Below are 26,416 nucleotides of genomic sequence, written 5' to 3' on the forward strand. Positions count from 1 at the left end.
CCCTTACAAAAACCCTCTTCTTCCTCCCTCTTTAGCTGGCGAAAACCCCACCCTCGCCGACATTCACCTGGTTCCGCTGGATCGGCTCTTTTGACGCCGTTATTGGGAATTGGTGTGGAAAATAAAATGGATGTGAAGTTAAACCTCAAACCGGGATTTAAAGAGAGACCCCGACCAGGAAATGCAGCGATGAAACCGAGAAGGAGACATGTTTGAATTATCCCTTTCAACACCTCTGACCTCACTCTTCTCTCTATTTTCCTCCTTGTCCCCCCCCCCCCCCTCGCTCTCTCGCTCTCTACCTTCCTATTTCAGCCTTCTGTTTCGCACTCTACTTCCCTCTCTCTACCCTCTTAAGCCTCTTTCCCCTGCTCTTGTCCTTGGGGAATGCTATGTGCCACCATAGAGACGACAGATGGGGCTCAGCAACATCAAGAGAGGGACAGAGAGATAGCGAGAGAGAAAAGAGAGAGAGAGAGAGAGAGAGAGAGAGAGAGAGAGAGAGAGAGAGAGAGAGAGAGAGAGAGAGGGAGAGAGAGAGAGAGAGAGAGAGAGAGAATGGATGGAGTGTGCATTTATTATTTACATCCCTTGGTATTGGAATATTAATGCTAAACAATTGCGCGACTCTTCATTAAATTAACTGGAGATGTAGGGATTGAGAGATGGAAAGATGTTGGAGAGAGGGAGGCAGAGGCGGTGGGAGAGGAGAGAAGCACACTCCGTTAAATGGGCCCTAAAATTAGTGAAGCAAAAACACCTCCATTAAGAAAGCCTGCATCTCTCGCTTCCCTCCCTCCCTCCCTCCACTCTCTCCTCTTCTCTTTTCAGTTCCCGCCCTTCCCCTTCTCCTAAACACCCCTCTCCCTCTCTTTTCTCATGCACACAAAAAAATCACTGTTTTACACACAGGCGCGCGCTCCAAACCTCTTTGAGAAATATGTATTTCTGTGCCATCCCCCGTAAGTGCCTGTTCAAAATTTAAACATGCTTATGGTGGCAGAACGTGTCTTTGGTCTCCGTACGCATCCCTCTGGAGAGTACTCCTCTGTTTCTCACTCTCTCCATTTTCCCTTCCCAGCAACAACTCACTCGCCCCTCTGTCGCATCTCCCCCTCGTCACTTCATCGTATCCTTCTTCCTACCCCTTCTCTCTACTTCTACCGCTGTTTATCGTTCCCTCCATTTCTGTTCTTCTTAGCCGTCACTGTGGTCCAACACTGTGGGCATGTGTGAAAATGTGCACACGGACGTAAGCATGCATGAACACACAGATGCTATTCAGAGAAACGCACAACAACTGTGGCTTTGTTGCAAGAGCACATATGCATTCTCGTGCACACATATCAAGGACACAAGCACACGCATATGCACACACACACACACGCATGCACTCATGCACACACACAAACGCATATACACACACACACACACACAAACAGTGTGGCAGAACTGCTTCTCCTTGCACAGCAACACATTGCGTGTATGCAGAGCTACTCTCCCTATTAGTGGAGCGTTGCTACGCGCTGTTGACTTCTGGAGAGGAAAACATACAGTCGTCTCCACTGGTTATCAACTGATGCCACAATTACCTACCCCTCCACCTGCCACTCAGCCCTCATTGACTGAGTGCTTGTGTGTGTGTGTGTGTGTGTGTGTGTGTGTGTGTGTGTGTGTGTGTGTGTGTGTGTGTGTGTGTGTGTGTATGTGTGTGTGTGCACTCACGTACATTTATAAGTGAGAGAATTTTTTGTGTACACATGTGACTTTGCATAGAATGATTGAATTTTTGTGTGTTTGTGTGTGTGTGTGTGTTTAATACCTTAACTTGTTTGTGTGTCCAAATACAGTGTTATGTTTTATAAACATGTGTGTGTCAATATGAATGTTTATGTTTAAAGATGAAGCAAATGTGTGGGCTTACACAGTGGTCGGTGTCTTAGCACAGGTAGGCATAAAAAAAAAAGGGCGTCCGGGTAGCGTGGCGGTCTATTCTGTTGCCTACCAACACGGGGATCGCCGGTTCGAATCCCTGTGTTACCTCCGGCTTGGTTGGGTGTCCCTACAGACAAAATTGGCCGTGTCTGTGGGTGGGAAGCTGGATGTGGGTATGTGTCCTTGACGCTGCACTAGCGCCGGTCAGGGCGCCTGTTAGGGGGGAGGGTGAACTGGGGGCAATAGCGTGATCCTCCCATGCGCTGTGTCCCCCTGGTGAAACTCGTCATTGTCAGGTGAAAAGAAGCGGCTGGCGACTGCACATGTATCGGAGGAGGCATGTGGTAGTCTGCAGCCCTCCCCAGATCAGCAGAGGGGGCGGAGCAGCAACCAGGACGGCTCAGAAGAGTGGGATAATTGGCCGGATACAATTGGAGAGAAAAAGGGAGAAACAAATAATAAAAAAAAAACAACCAAAAAAACAACACGCAGGATCCTATCTCATCTGACAGTTTCACCGAGAGGCTGAGGCCGGGCAGACTTATATTGTAACATGACCACCACGACTTCCTTGGATTTCCTGTGATGCAAATATCAGAAAATTAGGCCACTTTCAATTCGTGGAACAAGATGAAAAAAAAAGAAAAGAGAAAGTCAGAGCTTCCAGATGCAAATGAAGTCCCAGTGATTCTTGTGAGGTCTGAAATAGACGGAGCCGAACACCCAGGAGCCGCTCTTGGAAAAGTGCCTCCTGACTCCTGATAAATCCTCCTAAAGCCCAACAAACCAATTTGCTTCTCTATGTGCGAGACCTCGGCGGACTCACTGCACTCACATCTGTTGAAGGATCCTCTATTTCCTTTGCAAGAGCAATATCCTTTCTTTATCACAAAGCGTTACAGTTGCATGCCGATGCTAAACAAAGTTTGAACCGACGTGGCTGAAGAGCATGTTTGGATGAATCTGACCCTCGGGTATGACTCACAAAAGAAGAAGGGCAATGTAAGCGACGCAGAGAAAGGACTCATCATAAAGGGGAGGAACAGCACTGAATAGGCCTGAAATCATGTGCGTAAGAGACACGGACCTGTGGAGCGAGAGAAAGAAGAGGTATTGAAAGACGGAGATAGGTATAGAGTCAGAGATGCAGACAAGTGAGCAGACACGAGTCGGGCTGAGAGATGAATGAGACCGATAGCGTCAGATCCACCCTACTGGGTGACTGTGCAAGGAGTCAGCACACAAATGCACTTATGCACATGGCTGTGCACACTCACACGCACATGCACACACACACACACCATCGGCAGTCACTCGGGGTCGAGTTTGACCACCCTCCCTCCGGGTCCTCAGGTGGGTGTAGAGGCTGTTCCTGGAGCTGCATAATGGGAGGACATCTGTGCGTGACAGCTTTTTACATGGAGTGGCTGATGCGCCTGCAGCCACCACACGGTCCTAGGAAGGGGGTGGCCAGAGTCCAATGGCGTGGAGGACCACGACGATTGGCGACCATCCTCTGTTGCAGCCTTCATCTGCCTTTACTGTCGTTGTGACCTGGAGACATCTTCCGCCAGTTCCGCCGTTGAGGTCTTTGTTGGATCGCAGTTCATCTGGAATCTCCACCTTGCCCTGTCCGCCTTGGGCGACCCTACCAGGAGCCAAGCTCCAGGCGGCATAGCTCTTAGGATCATTGGTACACGCAAGCTTCTCCACCACGGCAAGGTGGCGATCCAGACACACGCACGCACGCATACACACACACACACTTTCAGTAGTGTAAAAGATATACGCTTACATGCATACAAACATGCCCAGTCTGCATAGGACCTCACTGCACACAGTGCAGCGAACAGTTTTGTAAGCGCTCCATAAACATCACGGCGATGACATGTTTCTATCCATCCGTAGACCCAAGAAACACTCCCTGGATCAAACATGAATCCTCAAAGTACTTGATCTCAAGCCTTCTTACACTGTGCAGATCCAAGGAGGGTGGATGGAGAAGCGGATGAGAAAGACACAGGGAGAGAGAGAGAGAAAAAAAGAGAGAGAAATGGCAGAAATGAATACGACTCAGAAAGATCGTTTACAAACTGCCGTCTTCCTCTAATGAGGTAGGGGTGTAGAATTTTAGATCGCAGGGCAAAAGCACAAAAGAAACCACGGAAGAATAAATGAGAAAAAAATGGTTAATCATCAGCTGCTGCTTGTGTGCCGTTATGTATGCTGCTTTTATCATAGCATTGTACTGTGCAAAACATCATTGCCATGACAATCCATTTTTATTTAAAAGACAGGCAGCTGACAAGAATGTTTTAGTATGAGCATGGTGTGCACACGCACAAGGGCATGCATGTGCATGCATGTGCATGCATGTGTGTGTGTGCGAATGTGGGTGTTTGTGTGTGTTTGGGCTTTTGTGCTGGAGGTGCAACCCTAGAGAGTATGTACCAAGGCTAGAGCAGTTTTCAAATGAAATTTGTATAAGATCCAAATTACATTTTCTCTTTGCTACACCCGCTCTCCTCTCCCACCTCCTTCGTCTTCTGGGAACTTTACTCAGGTAAGCTCGCATGTGTGAAAAATATCGCTTTCTCGCTTGCTCTCTGTTTCTCTCTTGCTCTCTCTCGCTCTACTTTTCTGTACCATTGACACACACACACATATCAGAAATTTACAAACAGATCCAAACAAATCCTTGAGAGAACAATGGCAGAGAGCATGAATACAGCAGATATACAAGTATTTCGCTCTTACACTGATGGAAAATTAAATGGCGTCTACTTGACCTCCGGGGTTGATGTACAGGCAGCCTCCCTAGAACCGTGGAAGTGAAACCCCGGCCCCGAGGTAACACCTGGGGTCGCCTGGATGCCCTGTGTGGACAGATTTGCTGCTCTTTGTCTCCTTTCGTCCTCAGAATGTTGTCTCACTGCAGGACGTAAGACGCTCACATAGTCAAACCAGATCAAGTCATTTTCACTGGAAGCATCAGCTCCCCTTTTAGCATCTCATGCAGGCCTTTCACATTCCCTCCCTCTCATGAATCACTGGGCGGCAGTGGCTAAGAAGGTAGAGCAGGTCGTCTGTTAACTGGGGGGGGGGGTCTCCGGTTTGAGCCTGGGAATAACGTCGAGGTGCCCCCTGAGCAAGACACCTAAACTCCTAAGTGCTCCCGATGAAGGTAACAACCTTGCATGACTCCGCCATTGGTGTGCGTGTGTGTGTGTGTGCATGATGTGAGGCATTAATTAATTGTAAAGTGCTTTGAGTGCCTGTTACAGCTAAAATACCACCATATAAGCTGCAGTACATTTACCATTAAGTTGGGGGCTGCAGGATTGTGCATGCAGCAATAAACAGACTGTAATGTGTGTGTGTGTGTGTGTGTGTATATGTATGTATATATATATAAGCATATAACTGACAGTAGCCGCAGCTATGCGTTTCTGCTGTGTGTTCAGTTTGTCAGACCGTAGTTTCTGCAAACCCCCAGCCTGCGAGCAGCCTCTCTGAGCAGCAGGGAGAGGGAAGTGCGGAGGCCCAGATTTAGCTGAGCGAGTGCAACAAGGTGAGAAGTGAACCGTTGGCTCGCCGAGCTGGTTTGACAAGCAAGGAAGGAGAGAAGTAAAAGGTAAAACATGGAGAATTCCTCCCAGGACAACGAAATTGTTTTCAAACAATGCCTCCAGAGAGACGGCGAGAGAGAGAGAAACAGAAGAACTTGCATTGCCCTGGGCACTGTAAAAAAAAAAAGGCTATGCACATGAACAAAACAGACCAAAAAAAAACAACCAAAAAACAGACTGCACTCACAAAGTACCAAGAGGAAAGGTACAGCAAGAAAGACAAGCACAAGGAGGTGAGGCGGAATTAGAGGAGGCCAGGCAGGCTGAAAACAGTAAAGGAAGAAAAATAATGATGGAAAACAAGATGAAGTCAGCTGGGCCCGATAAAGCACTTGAGATGAAAAAATGTAAAGTCAGGCAGTAAGAGAGCCCTGGGAGGCGGAAGAAGGAGGAACGAGTGAGAGATCGAGAGCGAGAGAGGAAAAGAAGGTACGTTTTTTCTTCCTGATGCAAACACACTGGATTAGCGGGCTTAAAGGACGCATTTGAAAGTAACTGTAATGGAAACTGTTGAGACAATTTGTCGTTGCATCACAGCGTCTGAAGCCAAGGCGTTCAATTAAATTCCCCCACGTAGCCGAAGAAACTACGGCGCAAAAACAACAACAACAAAAAGAAAGAAAAAAACGATACGCTGTCGTTAGAAGACTCTCCAGAGTTTGAACCCCTCTGCTGCTGTGGGCTGTGGCTGCAGGTTTGTCACATGTGTCAGTGCATGTGTGTTGAACTGCAGACATATGTCTTGAGGGAGTCCCCGGGGCGCCCCATACATCCCAGAGAGACCATTGATTAGCTATTAATGATGCATGGAGATACCATCCCTCTCAGTGGAGGTCAATCTGGACTCACACACACACACACACACACACACACACACACACACACACACACACACACACGTGGGCACATACATGCACAAACATGCGTGCACACACACGCGCACATGCGTGCACACACACACACACACACACACACACACACACACACACACACACACACACACACACACACACACACACACAGATGGACACACTACAAGCAGAGATCAGGTGAGTAGAGTGAAAGCATCCAGGCGGGCAAAAGGAAAATAAACGACAGAACATAGAGAATTGGATGGGGGGGCAAAAGGGAAAAAGAAAAATCGAGCGGGGCAGGGGGGGGGGTGTCACTATCAATCAGCTGTCTCCACCCCAACCCTACCTCTATCCTCCATGTCTCTGTTGAGTCAGTTTCCCATCCAATCTCTCAGTCCTTCTTCTCTTTATCTATTGTTAATCTCTCTGTGTCTGTCTGTCTGTCTGTCTGTCTCAGTGTGTTCTGTTGTGTAAAAGCTCGTCCTGTCTCCATCCCTCTATGTGTCAGAGCTTTTGGCTTTCCTCTATCCGCTTTTTGGGGAGCTGTGATCTGTCTGATCATTTCTGGACATATCTGATCAATAAAACAGTGACAGGGGTCAGTGTGGGTGAAGGGGCTTGCTCTTGCTGGTGAATATGACTCTGTTCAGCTCAGAAGACATGTTGGGCGGTCAGACAGCAAGAGAGAGAGAGAGAGAGGGAGAGAGAGAGAGGGGTATGGAAAACAATGCTAGGTATGCATCTCATTCTACTTGCTTGTGTTTCCATGTAATCGTTCCCGTTGTCCTCATCACACCCTTCACTTATTCCCCAGCCACCCTCCTTTCCTTCCTTCCTCTTACTCCAACCATTCCTCCCCGTCTTCTTCCGTAGCATGTATATCTTCAGGTCATGGGTCATTAAGTCAGCTCCAGAGGGAATGCATCGGCGCTAGATATCTTTCATTGCGCCATGCACCCGCCCTACGTGCACCAACAAACAAACACACACACACACACACACACACACACACACACACACACACACCGATGCACTTTCTCTCTCATGCTCTCTTTTATCAACACATATACATACACACTCCAGCGGGTGAACAACTAGAACGGGGCACGGAGTTGGGGACGTCGCCTAAGAATGGTGTTTTTGCAGCTGCTTTACAAATCACGTCTCAAGCACGAACCCGTCATATCAAACATACACTGTTTCTAAAAGCCAATGAATCTGCAGCACTTGCAAATTAAGGCACACACACACACACACACACACACACACACACACACACACACACACACACAGAGCTTCACCATGGTTTTTGCGTGCTGTCAAACAACATTAGAGAGTGAGGCAGTGCCAGTGGGGTAATTAGAATAACACTTTCTCTGTATTCTTCATTATCTGTGTCATCTTCACTTACTGGCCCTGCTCCCTAACTGATACACACACACACACACACACACACACACACACATACACACAGAGATGAATTTTCCGCCATATATTCCTCCATCTTCCTCATAACACACACACACACACACACACACACACACACACACACACACACACACACACACACACACACACACACACACAGCATGGTCTGCTAAGAGGCGGTGTTCTCATCCTTGTTGTCATGCCAGAGCATGCCATCAGTGGTCCTCCTCCACATCAGCGGGCCTCTATAGCAACGATCGGCTTGTCTGAACTGCCGTTAAAGTGCTATTTTCCAGTGAGGTTGTAGAACCGGTGGTGACACACAAAGGTGAGGCACAGCTTCACCTTGGCCGGTGAGCTTGGCAGGTGATAAGGGGGCGCTCTGATATTCACTCTGCAATTTAGGAGAACAAGTGACAGTGATTCGGTTCCTGGTATCTAGTGTATGTATCCGTAGTAGATTGCGAGTATATGTACACATGCATCAGTTTAACAAGCACATCACTGATCGCATGAGACACATGTGCAGACATGCACTGTACATACACTGGCCTACATATGTATGAGTGTACAAACAAATGACGAAGGAGAAACAAAGTGTCAGACAAGCTGCTGGTAGGGTCAGATATAGACTACACACACACACACACACACACACACACACGCACGCACACACACCTTAGCTGTGTGCAGTTAATGAATAGCTAACTAGCAGAGAGGAAAGGGAGCCATCTTCTTTTACTAGGGCCAAATGAACTCGCCGAAGCGCTATGCAAATGTTCCCCAGGCTAACGAGACTGCCTGCATGATTGGAGTGCCATTGAAATTCTTCTCGTACACAGCCTTCTCTCCATCCTTACCTCCTTCAATCTCCCTCCATGTCTCCCACCGTTTAAATTCCTCCCCATATCTATCTATCTATCTATCTATCTATCTATCTATCTATCTATCTATCTATCTATCTATCTATCTATCTATCTATCTATCTATCTATCTATCTATCTATCTATCTATCTATCTAGTATCCATCCATCCATCCATCCATCTATCTATCTATCTATCTATCTATCTATCTATCTATCTATCTATCTATCTATCTATCTATCTATCTATCTATCTATCTATCTATCTATCTGTCTGTCTGTCTGTGTTTTCATTCAGTCATCTATGTGTCCATTCGCCACCATTTGTAATAAATGTGATATGAAAATAATATTCACAAGCATCAGTATATCTTGAAAGATTGAGTGCTTATGACTAAATCAGTTAACATAGAAAAATACAGGGTCACTATCAGTGGTCGAGCAGAACTGAATGCCCCTGTGTCTTGATCACACACACACACGCACGCACGCACGCACACACACATACACACACACACACACACACACACACACACACACACGTACACACAGTCTGCTCAAACAGAGTGTGCTCAGAGTCGCTCTGCACCTGCTCTCTCTGTAAAACATCCAAACACAAGCTCTGAATAAATAAGCCAACCTAACACGCATCAGTGCCACATTTACACACACACACACACACACGCACACACACACACACACATCTGACCGCAGCCCATAAACACGCATCAATAAGTAAACACTACCCATTCACTCCCCCTCCCCCAATTCCAGGTACAAACTGCGACCTTCCTAAAGGCAAAAAATACACACACACAAACACACACGCACGCACGAACACATGCACGCACACACGCACGCACACACACACAAGCGCACACACAAGTGCACACATACAAAATCTGTGTAAATCTTAATGGTCAGATAGTCACTTGGGTCAATAAGTCGACAGGAGCAGGGGGTCTGAGGAGAAAAGAGGGGGAAGAGAGAGTGAGACATGGGGGTATGAGTGGAAGAGGGGCACTAAGTCCTAGTTAGATGCATTTTTAATGGCAGGACACAGAGGCATAAAGCTCCTGCCCCCCCCCCCCTGCCGCCCATTCCCTTGGGGGCTTGGGACAGCAGGAAAGCACAGCACACTCGCACGTGCATGCGCACACACACGCACACACACACACACACACACACCTCTATTTGTCCATCTGCCCACCGTCTACCTACCCTCTTCATCCCATCACCCCCCCCCACCCCGTGCCCATTTTTCCCTCTGCATAATTCAGCATGTCATGCTTTTGTGCCACTTTGTCTTACTTTTTCTGCCTATTCTGCCTTTTTTTAATTTGCTTATCTGTTGTTTTTTTGGGGTTTGATGGCGTTTAAGTGACTGATGACCATCTTCTCGTTGTCACCTTACGTTTGAGGAAGAAAAAAAAACAAAGAGTAGAGTGGAAACGAAGGGGATGAGAGGAAGAAAAGCAAAGCGAGAAGAGGAAAGAGGCTGGGGCAGAGAGAGTTGAGGCCTATGCAGAGTGGCCACAAAATGGAGACTAGGACAGAGCAGCTGTGATGACACACACAGACACACACACACACGCACACACACGCACGCACGCACGCACGCACGCACGCACGCACACACACACACACACACATACACACACACACGCGCGGAGAGACAGAGAGAGATAGAGAGAGACAGGGATAGAGAAATAGAGAGAGAGAGAGCGACAACAATGAGATAAAGAGACAAAGTCAAAGAAAAGGAAAGAGAGAGCGGGCCAGGCAGAGTGAGGAAGAGAGAGGGGGATTAAACAGGCATCAATCAAAGGATGAGAAACACAGACCTTACACCTCTCCATCATCAATCTCTCTTCCCCCTCATTTTATAGGCCGGATGCTCATCTACCGCAGTTGTGTTTCTGCCGAGCTCTCTCGGCGTGTTACAGAAGGAGGTGAAGACAATCACAGCATATTCAGTCAAGTACTGCATGTATGGATCACTGATCCACGCAAGTCTTTGGGTGATGGAGTAGTTTTTTGCCATGTAAAGATACACAATTTTAATTTCAGATTTCTTTTCCATGTTCCCTCTTTACATGGCATTGCAATGAACTCCAAAAGAGTTAAAGTGTACATGTATTTAAAAAAAAATACAATTACAAAATTCAGACGGCGGGTATTTTACGGTGCGTAAAGGAATTTACCCTTTTGCTTAATTTGCTGTCAAGTGAGAAACCAGCGAAGATTTCATTCAGTATTTAACGTCTTACTTTTCTCAGAAGTCAATTTAACGGGGGAATCTAAGGGCTTTGTAGTTGCCCTTCAATTCTGTCTCTCTTGAATTTTAGTGAAGGGCATATTCTGACCCTAAAGGACTTTTTGCACTGGAATCCACTGTTGCCTGGCTCTTATTCATATTCACTGAGAAGTGAACAGGGGTGGGAGGGGGGCAGTGGACTGGCAGGTACAGCAGGAGGCAGGCTCGTTCTTGAGAATATGTGCCTCCTCAGCCAGAATTGACTCCTGAACTTTTGACAGCGGCCTTTTGCCACTCAATTGACCAACCAACTGTCCATCCCCACCTTCTCCTGTACAGGACGACTAATGTAGTGACTTGGCACAGCTTGTAGAGTGCTTTTATTTTTTAGAAAGAAAGCCATTTTATTTTGTCATTGTACAGTTACAATGAATTTGCTCTCTGCATTTAATCCATCCTATTGTATAGGAGCAGTGGGCAGCTGCAGCACCCAGGAACCAGCTCCAATTCTTCTTTCCACTGCCTTGCTCAGGGGCACAGACAGGAGTATTAACCCCAACATGCATGTCTTTTTGATGGTGGGAGGAAACCGGAGCACCCGGAGGAAATCCACACAGACACGGGGAGAACATGCAAACTCCACACAGAAAGGACCTGGGACAGCCTTGGGTTTGAACCCCAGGTCCTTCTTGCTGTGAGGCAACAGTGCTAACCACTGGGCCACCATGCCGTACTTTTATTCGGTTATCCTTTTTTTTTTTTTTTTTTTACTAAAAAGAGTGTAACCTTTGTTGTTTGCCCAGCATATTAACGATGACAAATATCCACCAGTTAGGTGAAAGTTAGCTAGCTAGCTGGCTATAATGAGCCCATTTTCATCCCACTGGATCATACTGTATATTGACACTTTTGCTAAAGCATCCATATATGGTGCACAAGGCAACCTTCGGTGTCTACGTGAGACGTGGCTGGTTAACCAATACCTAACCTTAACTGTAACTTAATCACTGTTTAGCCTGAATGCAAAACCTAATCGCTAACCTGTATGTCATTTATATTCTATGGAAAACCCACGACATCTCTATACAGACATCAGAGGGTATCTTGCATGTAATAGATTGACGCTTTTGCAAAGTGTCAATATTTGACACCAAGGGATGATAATGCATTGTACATGAAGCACAGGGTCATTCTGTGGTGATGGTAATGGAGCGCCAGGCTTTTTTTTTTACCTTCAAACAGGGCGCACAGAGGGTCTGCTTTTCATCTTGCAAATCCCAGAGAATTCAGCTTACCTATGAGTGTTATTTGGGTCCACAGGAATCAGAAAGTATATGCATGACAACCATGGCAAGGATTCAACACTGGTGAGGAGTTACTGTGGACTAGAAGTGGCTTAGTCGGGCAATGAGACACACTGCACCAAATTCCCATCATCTCTGTAAGTGTGTCTCTCTCAGTAGGTGAGGGAGAGGAGCCTGCAAAGCGAAAAGCCTGGAAAGGCTGTGGACTTTGGGTAAATAAACTCAAAATCACTGATGCACAGTTCCTGTTGTTTATTCATTTTGATGGTGAATAAATGCATGGACTGGAACCAAAGCACACATATACAGTGTCGGTCCTAATTTAGGACTTTGTCAATTGATACAGTGGTATCTAATGTGGAGTTATTTGGAAGAACACTTATCACGGAAAATGAAAGATCTGCTAGGGCAAATATTACATAGCACTGCATCTGTATGCAGGAGCTCCTGCTCTGCCAGCAACAGGAATCAGGAACACTTTATTTGTCATTTCACTTCATGAACTTGTGTACATGAAATGTTGTACTGCCCACAGCAGTATAACACAAAGACAAAAACACATACAAAAACCACAAGAACAAACATACCCAAACTAACAAATATGTATCCTAACTAAACAAAAAATCACTGTCCAAGGGAATGAACGCCAGCCAGGATGACTGTCGGAACCGCTGGTCTGCATGGGCTAGCAGTTAGCGTAGCCCGACCCACATCCGCGTTGTCAGACTGCCCTTGGTGTTTCCTCCTCGGGCGCAGCTCCAGGCAGGGGCCATGGTCCCCAGGCCCACCCGACGAAGCAGACCAAGCTCTCCCAGCCAGACACACTCGACACACCTCCCCGCACTCCTCACAATGACATCAAAAACACCACAGTCAATGCCAGGTGAGGCCGCTGCTAGACCACCCTCGGTGTTATCGGAACTGCTGGTCTGCATGGGCTAGCAGTTAGTTTAGCCTGCCCCGTTCTCCCAGCCAATCCAGCACCAGCTCTCCCAGCCATCAAACAAAGACAAAACTTAGATGCAGACATAGACAAAGACGCTGCATGGATGGCACTGGGTGAGGCTGCTGCAAACACAAATTCGCGCAGCCACCTCCCCACAGCGGAAACGGTGTAGCACCAACCAATACTGTGCCAAAAAGCACAAATGAAAGTTGAGTAAGGTGTTTTTGTGAGAAGTCGGTTGCTACCTTCCAGCGCCCTCCTGCTGGACAAACCATTTCCAGGTCTAGGTCTAGAACCATGCAGCTTTAGACATGTATAGTCCGTACTCCAGAGGTACACCAGCAGACTTATAGTATGCCAGCAAATGGTGTCTGCAGCCAGGAGCTTTCACTTTTGAGAAGATTTCTGAGCAGGTGGCGCTCAGCTATGGCCTACTGGGTCAAATGCCAACAATCCTCCATTTTGGCTGCAGCTATTGCTCTAATAGAGGAACCATCTGTCCGTCTTATAAAGGATGGGATGATGTCAAGAATCCTTGGAAAACCCAACACCAACTACTTATCAGCAAGAACTCCCTTCTCCCGTCTTTGCTGCCCTTACTCCACCTATTCCCCTGACCTTACAAAACTAATTATTTTCTCCTTTGGATTCTCTTCATCTACCCAGATCCATCATCTGATACATTATAATTAGAGCTACAGCTCTGGACAGAGTGCTACATCCTCAATGCTTGTATGATGCAACCTATGTACATGACAATGTAAGATGGAGGCTGGCAGTAGTGTATTCAACACCTGAAGAGGGTGGGTAGGGGGAGGGTGGCGACCTATGGGTGAATAGGGGTTTTCAACGAATCTAAAAAGTGTGAAATTTTATGGGGGAGGTACAATATCTTGGGTAACACTTAGCCACACTTAGCCTGTAACCCGATATGCCCCCAGATTGATAAACCAGCAGCCATTGACCTTTTTCTGAACCCAAGTCTAAGAAGGGCACCAAGCTTTTTCTTTTTCATCTCCGCCAACTTCTATGGTTCAACAGGCTCTTAATCCCTATGCTCCCTGTTCTCATCTGCGAGGGTGCATCAGCTCCGGTGTCATGGACAAAGCAGTGTCAAAAGACATTTGGAAGAGTAAAACAGCCCCTTTGTAAGTTGCCATTCTTCCACTCTGCTGACTCTCAATACCTGTATTTCTCCAGACACTACAGACAGAACACTATAGGTTGTTTTGGCTCAAGATGCTTAATTGCCCGGTGCTGTAAATTAACAGAACCTCTTGCATAGCGAGGCAAAGTAAAGCACAAAGAAAAACAATGCCTTGTCATCAAGTGGGCACCTGCTACTCGCAAGAAACTACTTGTGCCTCTCTCCTGGCAACCATGACATCACCACATGAATGATGCTCATATACACCCCCCCCCCACTGATATCTAGCTTTCCAGCCTATTAACATTTGCCATACTTAGCTTTGGCCGACTTCCCTCTGCTTGGCTGTTGGCTACAAGACGTCCATGCCTAAGTCGGGTAAAGAGGGTATGTGGCAACTAGGGTGGGGTGATTGTTGATCAGGAGATGGTAAGAGTCCGGACTAGCTCAGCCAATCAACAGGTTGGACCTCCGTCAATTTTTCGCTCCCCTCGGTGAGAGGGAGGAGCCTGTAGACTGACTATAGAAGAGACACGTGATCATGTGCCTGAAAGCCTTGGGAGCGTGTGTGTTTGAATTGTTGTTTATAGCCTTGAAGTCTTCATTGGACTGTTGGACTCATCTAAAAAGGAGAACACCAAACTCATTTTGTGGCGCACAATTTTATTTGCATTGTTTTTCAACCATTCCTGTGTCGCATGAACACAACAAGCGATACGGCCCCTTGTCAGTTTTTAGAATAGACCCCTCTTTGGTCTCAATATGTGGAAAACAAAACAAAACCACAAAAAAACAAAAACAAAACTATACCCATTGTACTGTCACGTGTTGTGACAGGAAGGCGCAGGATTTCTCTGAAACCTAAAAAACTGAACTAATCCATAAATGAACCTGATACCCCTTTCACACTGGCTAAAAAACCCTGCTAATGTCTGCCTCTGGTCAATGTAAAAAGGCGGATGTTAATGGGGTTTTTGGCCAGTGTGAAAGGGGTATTAAAGAGGCTAGTGAAGTCCCTTTACCATGACCTAAAAAATAACTGGAAAGTTGAATTAGAGGTACTCAAACACAAACAAACAAACTCTCTCTCTCTCTCTCTCTCTCTCTCTCTCTCTCTCTCTCTCTCTGCACTGCATGCGGGAAGGTTGGGTACGTCAGCGTGAGTGAGGGCGTTGAATGAGCTTGAGCGTGTTTTTTGGATTAATTCACTTGTTCTCTACTGCTTTCACTTTTCTTTTCTTTTCTTTTCTTTTCTTCTCTACATGGTAATGTGAGGGAAGTTTAATTTTACTTCGTCGTTGGTTGTTGGAAAGTGACTGGAGTGGCTGGTGGGAGGTTGGTGGTGTGCAATATGGCGTCCCTCCCCGGTGAGGGCTCGCCTCCCCTGTCTATCAGACACGGGGTTAGAGTCGTGGTCGACCCGCGGTACACTGTGGAACAGGTTCTCCTGGCTGCAGGAGAACAGGTCGGCTATGAGAATATCACCTACGGCTCTCGGATGAACAAAGCCGTGGTGGCTTTTCTCCGAGAGGAGCGTTTAGTCCACCTGTTGGTCGAGAGGGGCCTGGTGCTAGACGATTTGTTTGTAGCCGTCTCGCCATTGTTTGTGCCGTCGACACGTGTTACCGTGTCAGGCGTACCTCCGTTTATCCCGAACGAGCTCATTGAGAAAGAACTGGGTCGTTTCGGGAAGTTTGCTGGCGGGTTCAGAACAGTCCGTCTGGGTTGTGGCGACGCCAGACTGCAGCATGTTAACTCCCTGCGGAGACAGGCCTTCATGTATTTGAATGATCCCTCAGAACATCTACAAGTGTCATTTAAGGTCAAATACGAACACGGCTTCTACACTTTGTACGCGAGTTCTGGCAGCATGAAGTGTTTTGAGTGCGGCGATGTCGGCCACAAACGCTCATCCTGCCCGCACAGGGAGCCCACAGCGGGCAGCAGTACAGGCGAGCCACAGCCTGACGGCGCCGCTGAGGGCGGTAGCCCGCAAACTGCGCAGCAGGCGGCAGGAGATACCGTAACCGGTGATCCGCAACCTGGTACGGAAGGAAATGTAACAACTGAAAAGGACAGCAATACTGTAAATGATGGTAATTTGAGTGGTACTGAAGCACAGGATGCGGATGTAAGCAGAGACGAAGGACAGACAGAACCAGCGGGAGACAGTCACCCAGCCGAGGCTGAGAGTCAGGTTCCTGCAGGTGAGTCACACTGTGAAAACGCTGGAAATGAAGATGAGGACATGTTAGAGGATGATAGCCTATCTCAGTTTGCTGATATTGTGTCGCAAGATGATCAGCAGTCATACTCATTGAAAGAGATTAATGATTTCCTTGACGAAACCTATGGCAGACAGTCTGTGGATGTAACAGATTTCTTCTCGGATGTGGACAGGTTTGTTAGTTCTGTTATGAAAATTAGAAAAACAGCTGGATATGAAGAGCTCAGTAAGCAGAAGAGGTTTCGTCTGAAGAAGATTCTGACGAAACTCAGGAAAGAAAAGCGAGGGAAGGTTTCTTTACATGTACAAAACTGAAATATATATGTGACACACAAAAGGTGGTTTTTCTCTCTTGGAAAGGTTTCACTGTCTTATCCTTCCTTTTCTCTCTTCTTTTAATGGACGGTTTGCGAGTAGGGAGTCTAAATATTAACGGAGGACGGGATAGAGTTAAGCGAGGTGTGGTAGCTGAGCTGATTAGAGCTAAGAACATAGATGTGCTCTTCCTACAGGAAACACACAGCTCCGCAGACAACGAGATAGAGTGGGGAATGAGTTGGGCAGGCCAGGCTTTTTTGAGCCATGGTACCAACTTTAGTGCAGGTGTAGCTGTTCTCTTTTCGCAGCGCCTCCTTTTGACAAATGTTTTGACATGTGAAGTGGAGCAGGGCAGGATCCAGGTAGTTCAGGCAACAATCCAAGAAATACCCTTTGTGTTTATAAATGTATATGCTTATAATACAGGCACTGGTCGCTTGAGATTGTTTAGCAAACTGAGGGATAAACTCAAACAATTTAATAGTGGCTCAATCATAGTGGTGGGAGGAGACTGGAATTGCACTACACACCCTACAGTTGACAGAAACTCAGAAGAGCCCCATCCACCGTCAGCTTCTTTTCTGTCCACTGTAGTTGCAGAAAACGACCTTACGGATGTTTGGAGGACACTTAATCCAACAGTTAGGCAGTACACATGGGTAAAAGCTGCGGAGGGTAGTGTGAGGGCAGCCAGGTTGGACAGGATTTACCTCAATCAGACATACAACAACAGGTTGATTACATCCACGATATCACCTGTGGGATTTTCAGATCACCATTTAGTAGTGGCAGATTTTTCTTTACAAGTTCAATTTCGACACTGTTCCCACTGGCACTTCGATGTGCGGCTAGCGCAGGATAAAGCCTTCTGTCAGTTCTTCTCTGACTTCTGGAGTCATTGGGGGCTGAGGAAGAAGGATTTTGAGAGCTTAGCTCGATGGTGGGAGGTAGGAAAAACACAAATTAGGATTTTCTGTCAGCAATACAAACAACACACTCTCGGTGTGGAGAAACTTTGTCTTGATGAATTAGAGAGAGAAATTAGGATATTAGAAGGCGAAGTAATTATTGGACATGATGGTGACAGCAGCACTTTAGAAAGTAGGAGGAAGGCTTTAGGTAGGTTCCTACATGAGAGGGCAAAGGGCGCTTTAATCAGGACCCGACTTGCCACCATCAAAGACATAGATGCTCCAACTTCTTTTTTCTTTAAACTCGAGAAGAAAATTAGAAAGAATAATGTGATGATGCACCTCAAACTTCCCAGTGGGGCAACAACAACTGATCCATCAGAGATGAGGAAGTTGGCCATAGACTTCTACAGCAGCCTGTTCAGTGCGGAGACCTGTGACTCTGGCTGTGTGGGGGAGATACTGGAGGGACTGCCTCAGCTGGGTGAAACACAGGTGACTTCGCTGGAGTCCCCCGTCTCCTTTGATGAGATGTCTGCGGCGGTTCAGCAGCTCAGCTGTGGCAAAGCCTCTGGAGTTGATGGACTTCCTTCAGAGTTCTACAAGACGTTTTGGACCCAAATTGGACGAGACTTACACGATGTTTTTAGAGAATGTTTGAACTCTGGAACTCTACCTTTGAGTTGTAGACGGGCTGTCCTGACACTGCTACCAAAAAAGGGAGATCTTGGCCTACTAAAAAACTGGAGGCCAGTTTCATTGTTGTGTACTGACTATAAGATCATTGCAAAATGCTTTTCGAATAGACTCAAACAGTGTATGGACACGGTTGTACATTACAGCCAGACGTACTGTGTTCCTGACCGTACAATTAAGGATAATCTTTTTTTGATACGTGACATTATTGCCATATCTAAGCTCCAGGAGCTGGATGTTGGCCTGCTTTCCTTAGATCAAGAGAAGGCTTTTGATAGGATAGATCATTGCTATCTGTTCCAAACACTTAAAGGTTTTGGTTTTGGGGATAAATTTGTTAACTGGATCAAGTTGTTGTATTCCGGCGCCAGTGTTCTGTTGAAGGTAGGAGGTGGACTCAGCCGACCTGTCTCTGTTAGGAGGGGTATCAGACAGGGTTGTCCCTTATCTGGGATGCTGTACTCCCTGGCCATTGAACCACTTTTATTTCAGCTCAGGCAGGGGCTCCCAGGGCTAACCTTTTCAGGGAAGATCACCACTGCAGTTAGCTTATCAGCATACGCTGATGATGTCACGGTTTTCATAACAACCCAAAACGATGTACATTTTCTCAAACAGAAATTGGCCTTATACGAACAAGCTTCCTCTGCAAAGGTTAATTGGTCAAAATCCGAGGGCCTCTTGCTGGGGGAGTGGAACAATAGAGAAAAGCCGACATTACCAGCGGGGCTGCAGTGGAATACAGACGGGATAAAATGCCTAGGTGTCTTTCTAGGCAGTGACCGCTTCCTGAGCAAAAACTGGGAGGGTTTAACCGAGAAGGTCAGTGCCCGATTGTCTAGGTGGACTTGGATCCAGCCTCAGTTGTCCTATAGGGGGAGGGTCTTGATTGTTAACAACTTGATTGCCTCGATGTTCTGGCACCGGTTTACAGTTTTAGAACCTCCGGACACGCTCATACGGGAAGTACAGAAGACGCTAGTGGACTTCTTCTGGGGAGGCTTTCACTGGACCAAGTCTGCTGTGCTGTTCCTACCAATGCTGGAAGGAGGCCAGGGCCTGATTGACCTCCGCAGTCGCATCATGGCCTTTCGCCTTCAAACTGTGCAGCGCCTTTTATACCATGACCAGCGACTTTGGAGTGGAACGGCGTCTGTGTTGCTTCGGAGGGTCATGAACCTGAACTATGACAAACACCTGTTCTTTCTGGACCTGGCTGGCATGGATTTCACGACAACACCCTTCAATCAATCTGTTCTCCGCGCTTGGAGAACGGTCTTGCGCACCAACAGGGACTACTCCCAGCTCTATGGCAGTGTCGGGGAGGAGCCACTGTTCCATAACCCACTGATACACTGCAGGATGCTCAGCTCGGCAAGTGTGCAGAGATCCCTCATAAGAGCTGGACTTACGAAATTAGCGTGTCTCAGATCAGGAGGACAGTGGAAGACGGCGGGCATTTTGAGCCAAGAGACTGGCTTTAAATCTCTTCGTTTGATGGAGAGATTGTTGGGAGAAGTGATCAGTGCACTTCCTGGCTTCTTCAGGGAGGTACTAGGAGCAGAGTGTGGAGAGGATCAGCCAGCTATGCTGCCTGTCTTTCCATCTTTGTCAGTCCGTGCGGCAGTGGAAGAGCAGGAAGAAGTGAAGGGGGCCATTCTGTCCTTTAAAACGCCGGAACTACATGACCTCTCAAGCACGTCACAGAAGGCCTTGTACGCAGTCACTGTAAAGGTTCTCAACAGACCATCACTAGCCGGCGTGCAGGAGTCGAGGTGGTTGAGTTTGTTGGCACCAGGCTCATCCCCCAGGGGCAGCTGGAGGTCCTTGTACAAACCCCCCATTGAGAAACGCACTGCGGATCTACAGTGGAGGGTGGTACACGGGGCTGTGGCTACGAACAGACATGTGGCACACTTTGATCCTAGGGTAGGGAGTCAATGCTCTTTCTGCAATGATGAGGGAACCCTACAGCACTTATGGCTTAGATGTCCCAGGTTGGGCCCTCTTTTCTCTGTACTGCAGCGGTGGCTCAGAGGTTTAGGAGAGGTTCTTGCGGACAGCCTGTTTGTCTTTGGTCCAAGGTACATGGCAGCACAGTGCAGACGTATCACCTTGGTTAATTTTTTGATAGGACAGGCGAAAATGAGCATTTGGCTTAGCAGAAGGAACAAGATGAAAGGCACAGGGTCCACAGACGCCATGCTCATGTTCAGGGGTCTAGTGGCTGCTCGGCTGAAAATAGAGTTCATGTTCTTCAACCTTAGTTCAAACCTAGAAGGATTTATTTCTATGTGGGGACATGGGGATGTGCTGTGCACAGTGGAAGACCAAGTGCTTATTCTTAATCTTTGAAAAAAGGGGAAATAGGGGGAAGGTGTATCCTTTGTTTTTACTGTGTATGGCGATTGTTGTGTTTTTCCACTATGTATATGAGTTTTTGTGTTGATGTTATCTTGATGTGACTGAAGAATTGGAACATTAAAGGCTTGGTTAAAGGTCAAAGGTCTCTCTCTCTCTCTCTCTCTCTCTCTCTCTCTCTCTCTCTCTCTCTCTCTCTCTCTCTCTCTCACACACACACACACACACACACACACTAACACACAGAAGCCCCATCATTGCAGAGTTCACAGAAATGGGACATATGGGAAGATTAATAAAAAGAAAGAGAGGTATATGGCAGAGAAAAGGTTGCTATATGAGAAGCATATGTATTTCCACTCAACCAGTCACTGACATATAAATAAAAATATCTGTGGCTATGTCCTATGTTTGTATGTGTGTGTGTGTTGGAGTCAAACCATGGTGATGCACAAAAAAAAATAATAAAAAAAATCAGGCAGCGATGCATCCTCACACTTTCCTCATTTCGCCCGCCAGTTCGCACCCGTTGCTATGGTAACCAGATAAAACTCACACTGTTTTAGGTCTGAGTGGAGGAGGAGATGGATACTAACAGTGACACTCACAGACTCACACACACACACGCAAATTCCACAAACTCTGTCTTACACACACACACACATGCGTGCACACACACACACACACACACACACACACACACACACACACGAAGTTCCTCCATAGACAACCGTCAACAGAGCTTCCTGTTTTTTGTTACCTAGCTGACAGCCACAAAAATGTTAATTTTCTAACGAACAGCAACACCAGTAAACCATCAATTAGAGAGAACAAGAGATGACCTGATAAGAGAAATTGACGGTTGGGGAGAGGTAGGGGAGGGGAGCCAAACTAGAATAACCAGTCATTAGATTAAGCTCTCCTTTGTTTGTCTCTCTGTCTGTCTCTCTGTCTCTCTGTCCCTCCCCCTCTGCTACACCCTGCACGGCTCCGCGAACGGGCCTCGGCGCAAACAGATTTGGCTGTCAAATAGTGACATGACACCCAGGCAGGGTCGTCTCACAGTGAGGCCAGCTGTCAGCAAACAGGCTCCTGCCTCTTCATCAAAGCCCAGTCTAACTCTGCTTTATTGACAAACACGGCTGTGCGTGTGACATGTGGCAGCCCATCAAGCCAATACCTCGGCATACAGTGTCCCTAATAAATGGCGAGCCCACTGGAGCATTTCAAGTGATATCGAAAGGAAAGAAAGCTGCACATGCCACTGAAGGCTGATGGATGAAGTGAATGGATAGATGAGGTCCGTGACAGGCTGCGGGGTGGGAGGGTATGTGTGCACATACCCTGTGCGTGTGCGATTGTGTGTGGCTGTGTGTGCGGCCATGATGATGACACAGGCCCAGGCCTGTACCAGGCAGAGAAAGAGATGAGGAGAGGCCTGCAGCCAGCCAAAGATAGACGGAAAGGAAAATACAAGCACTGTGTTACCAATAAGACCTATTCATCAGCCTCAGAGAGAGAGAGAGAGAGAGAGAGAGAGAGAGAGAGAGAGAGAGAGAGAGAGAGAGAGAGAGAGAGAAGAGAGAGAGAGAGAGAGAGAGAGAGAGAGAGAGAGAGAGAAAGAGAGAGAGAAAGAGACAGTGACCACAAAGGGGAACATCGAGAGAGGAGGAAAATCATTCTCAGCATAACTCCACTATCCACTATCCCTTGGGCTTTCAAATGCTTGTCCTCTTATAAAATACCTGAGTTTGGTCAAATAAAATGTCAAATAAATATAAACAACCACTTTGTATCACTAGAATTTCATGTGTGTGTGTGTGTGGATGGTGGTGGTGGTGGTGGTGGGGGTTATGCAACCACGCATGTGTATATTATACATGTTCATGTGTTTGCGAACATGCCCATCACACCCATCAGCTAATCAATTAGTTCTCCAGGACAGCACCAACCAGCGCTTCACACATTTGCCTCCACTAACGCGAGCCCACCTTGTACCTCCAACGACAGTTGCTTTTGCACACGCGCACACACACACACACACACACACACACACACACACACACACACACACACACACACACACACACACACACACACGCACACACACACAAACAGAAAGCTATCAGTCAAGCACATTGCCCTGATCTCTCCTCTCACACTGAGGGAACTCTGACAAGCGAGAGGGGAATCCAACAGCAAGCCTCATCGATCCGGACTGGAAACCCCCCTCGGGCAGCACGCACGCACGCACACACACACACACACACACACACACACACACACACACACACACACACACACACATACATATATATATATATATATACACCCACACCACAGCTGTGCTGGATCAATGAGTCCTCCAGTGTGAAGGACACTCACACAGAGAGGCGCGCACACAGGCACATGCGCGCACGTACACACAACACTGGGCGATATGAAAGGGGCGCTGGGTATCAGAGGGCGAGAGCAGGGGGCGAGGGGGGCGATCTGTATCATCTGACCTGAACAGCCTGATCTGACAACCTGCAATTTACTGCTGCTCCAAAGAGCAAGTGTTAACACCATATCGAACACACACACACACACAAGCGCGCACGCACACACACACAGGCGCACATGCACAGAAACATACAAGAAACAAGCGAGGTCGGATCGGAAAATATGATTTTTCATCGCTTTGACGGCACCGCTACTTAAGCTGCAATGCTGATTTTATTGATTCTGTAGACTTCAGTTTGCAATCCCTCCTATGGGGAATTGACCTGACGATGCTGTAAACCAACACACACACATACTACACACACACACATAGAGAGAGAGAGAAGCCGCTGGTGTACGGTGCAGCAGAAATACCAACGCTTTAGACATGAAGTGTAGCAAACAGTGAAGAACTCATTGTCATGCCGAATAACAAAAGCATTGTCCAGTTAAATTTTCAATATCAAGAAGAGGGAAAAAAATTCAACAGTGCATTTCATGCTTCTGTGGTGGGTGCATAGTGTGCATAGTGAATGGTGCCAGACACAGAGACACAATACGGCCCTAGAGGTGTGACAGCTCTCTTTTGGGGGACTGTGATCAGCAGGTAAACACATCTATCACTCAAATTAGCTCCCCTCCATCTCTCAGCACCTCGCTCTTTCTCTCATGCACGAGCACACACACGCACACGCACACACACACACACACACACACACACACACACACACACACACACACACACACACACACACACACACACACACACACACACACACACACAGACATCTGCTGATGTCTATTTATCCCTGCAACATAGCAGTGTTATCTAGTGAATGAGGAGCCAGGGATGTACCAAGCAAAGAGACCATCAGACTCCATTTTGAATAACTGGACTATTTCTTAACCACCCTTACCCCAATTTCCTTTACTGACAAAATGGGAGATGCCGGCGACACCACAAAACAGATTAGTGCCGAGTACTAAAGGGTACTACTGTCTGGTCCAAAAGTGATAAAAGACTTGGATATCCATGACCATAAGGTGGTTAAATTGAACATTACAAGCCATTCAAATATTGACACAGCTCTGCCTCTGCGGTCCAGGGGTTTGCTCAGTCTGAAAACTCACGAGAGAGAGATTTCTCTAACGGGTAAACATCCTCGTGAGCCTGTTGTCACACCGCCATTGTGTTAGCTCATTTGTTTTCCTTCATCATCCACCGGTTGATCAAACATGAACAGCATACGCTCAAACACAAACAAACATCAACCACATGGGCCTAAGAAAGGGGCCCTCACACACTGGCAGGGCATCTCCGACATAGAGAAAAAAGGGGACGAAGGTTGGGGAAGTAAGCCCTATGGGGCAGCCGCAGAACACACGCCGCCTGTTGGGGGGGGGGTTTGGACCATCAAGTAATCTACTGGGTTAATCTGGGGTTTGAGAAGGGATGATTGGATTTCCTACCTGGGACGATGGAGACGGTGTCTTTCTCCCAGGACACCACGCTGACGTACTCCTGGACAGCGGCGGGGATGAGGCACTTGAACACGGCAACATTACCTCGCATGGAGCGCTGGTCGGCCACACGCACCGTGTAGGGCTCCCTGAACACTGTTGTGTGGGCAGAAAAGATGGAAGTCAGTCAGGGCAAAAGGTAAGCGGGGTGGTGTTGGTGGTGGGGTTGATGGCCGTAGAGGAGCTGGTGGTAGGGGGGGTGGGATGGGGGTACAAAAGGTCTGCAGAGGCATCAATGGTCAGTCCTGACCTGTGAGGGACTAAAGAAAGAGTGGACAAGGAACCGGGCACAGGGGAGGTGACACTGGCAGCTGTGTACTGTAGTTCACATGAGTGAAATAAATTACTCACGTTCGCAAGGTTAAGGGTTTTCATTACAATGAGGCTCGCTCAAGCTAAAAATGTATGCCGTCATGGTTCTGTAAGAGTCTATAGATGAAAGCTTCCGCAAAATGGCACATCTGGTCAGACATCTGTTTTTTAGTATTTGCTGGGCTGTTTTTTTTTATTTCTCTTTCTTTTTTATTTAAAAAAAATAGCATCTTTTTCCACAGACTTAAAATTACATAAAAGACTGGACAAAGAGCGTCGGGGTGGCGTGGCGGTCTATTCTGTTGCCTACCAACACGGGGATCGCTGGTTCGAATCCCCGTGTTACCTCCGGCTTGGTCGGGCGTCCCTACAGACACAGCTGGCCGTGTCTGCAGGTTTGCAGCTGGATGTGGGTATGTGTCCTGGTTGCTGCACTAGCGCCTCCTCTGGTCAGTCGGGGCGCCTGTTCAGGGGGGGGGACTGGGGGGAACAGCGTGATCCTCCCATACACTACGCCCCCCTGGCGAAACTCCTCACTGTCGGGTGAAAAGAAGCGGCTGGCGACTCCACATGTATCGGAGGAGTCATGTGGTAGTCTGCAGCCCTCCCTGGATCGGCGGGGGGGGAAGCAGCGACCGGGACAGCTCGGAAAATAGGGCAATTTGGTACATTTGGGGAGAAAAAGTGGGAACCCCCCCCCCCAAAAAAAAGACAAACGACAGCATAAATATCCCCTTGGACAAAATGCAAAATACACAGCCCGTTCTTCAATAACAGATAATGTGACATTCAGAAGAGGTTCACACGGAATATCAGTCCACGCTGAAGGACTAGTAAATGCTGAGGTAACACCGGGTGTCATCTTCACCGCTACTTCAGGCGAGATAGGCTTAAAACCGCCTGCCGACATGTGTCACAACAACACCTGTGGTGTTTCGGAGGAGGGCTGTGGCGTTACACGCCCAAACCGTCGAGGTAATTCGAAGTCTTTAAACAGGAGTTTACATCGCGGACGCGGTGACACGCTCGTTGTTTGACACAGCTCTCAGTCCCGTTTAAAACCGCGAAGGAGGCGGAAACGGGCCTAATAGACAAACTAGCCTGGTGCTCTGTTCAACCGGATCAAGCCACTCTTCCTCTCTTTACTCCTGCATCTGGACTCACATGTGGGGGCTGAAAGTAGGGCTGACTCGGAGCTGCGTTGAAGGCGATGCGGAGCGAAC

The 26,416-nt window shown here is 47.5% G+C and overlaps 1 protein-coding gene across 1 annotated transcript in view; it reads right to left on the reverse strand.

The window, feature by feature from the left end:
- LOC130115203 (cell adhesion molecule DSCAML1) overlaps positions 1–26,416 on the reverse strand; it is a 133,458-nt gene that overhangs the window by 89,357 nt on the left and 17,685 nt on the right. The window contains exon 3 of the mRNA XM_056282821.1: positions 24,831–24,977. Within this exon, the coding sequence (XP_056138796.1) occupies positions 24,831–24,977 (147 nt within the window). The remainder of the gene's footprint in view (positions 1–24,830; positions 24,978–26,416) is intronic.

This window comes from Lampris incognitus, chromosome 7 (genome assembly GCF_029633865.1).
Source record: "Lampris incognitus isolate fLamInc1 chromosome 7, fLamInc1.hap2, whole genome shotgun sequence".
NCBI classification, from domain to species: Eukaryota; Metazoa; Chordata; class Actinopteri; order Lampriformes; family Lampridae; genus Lampris; species Lampris incognitus.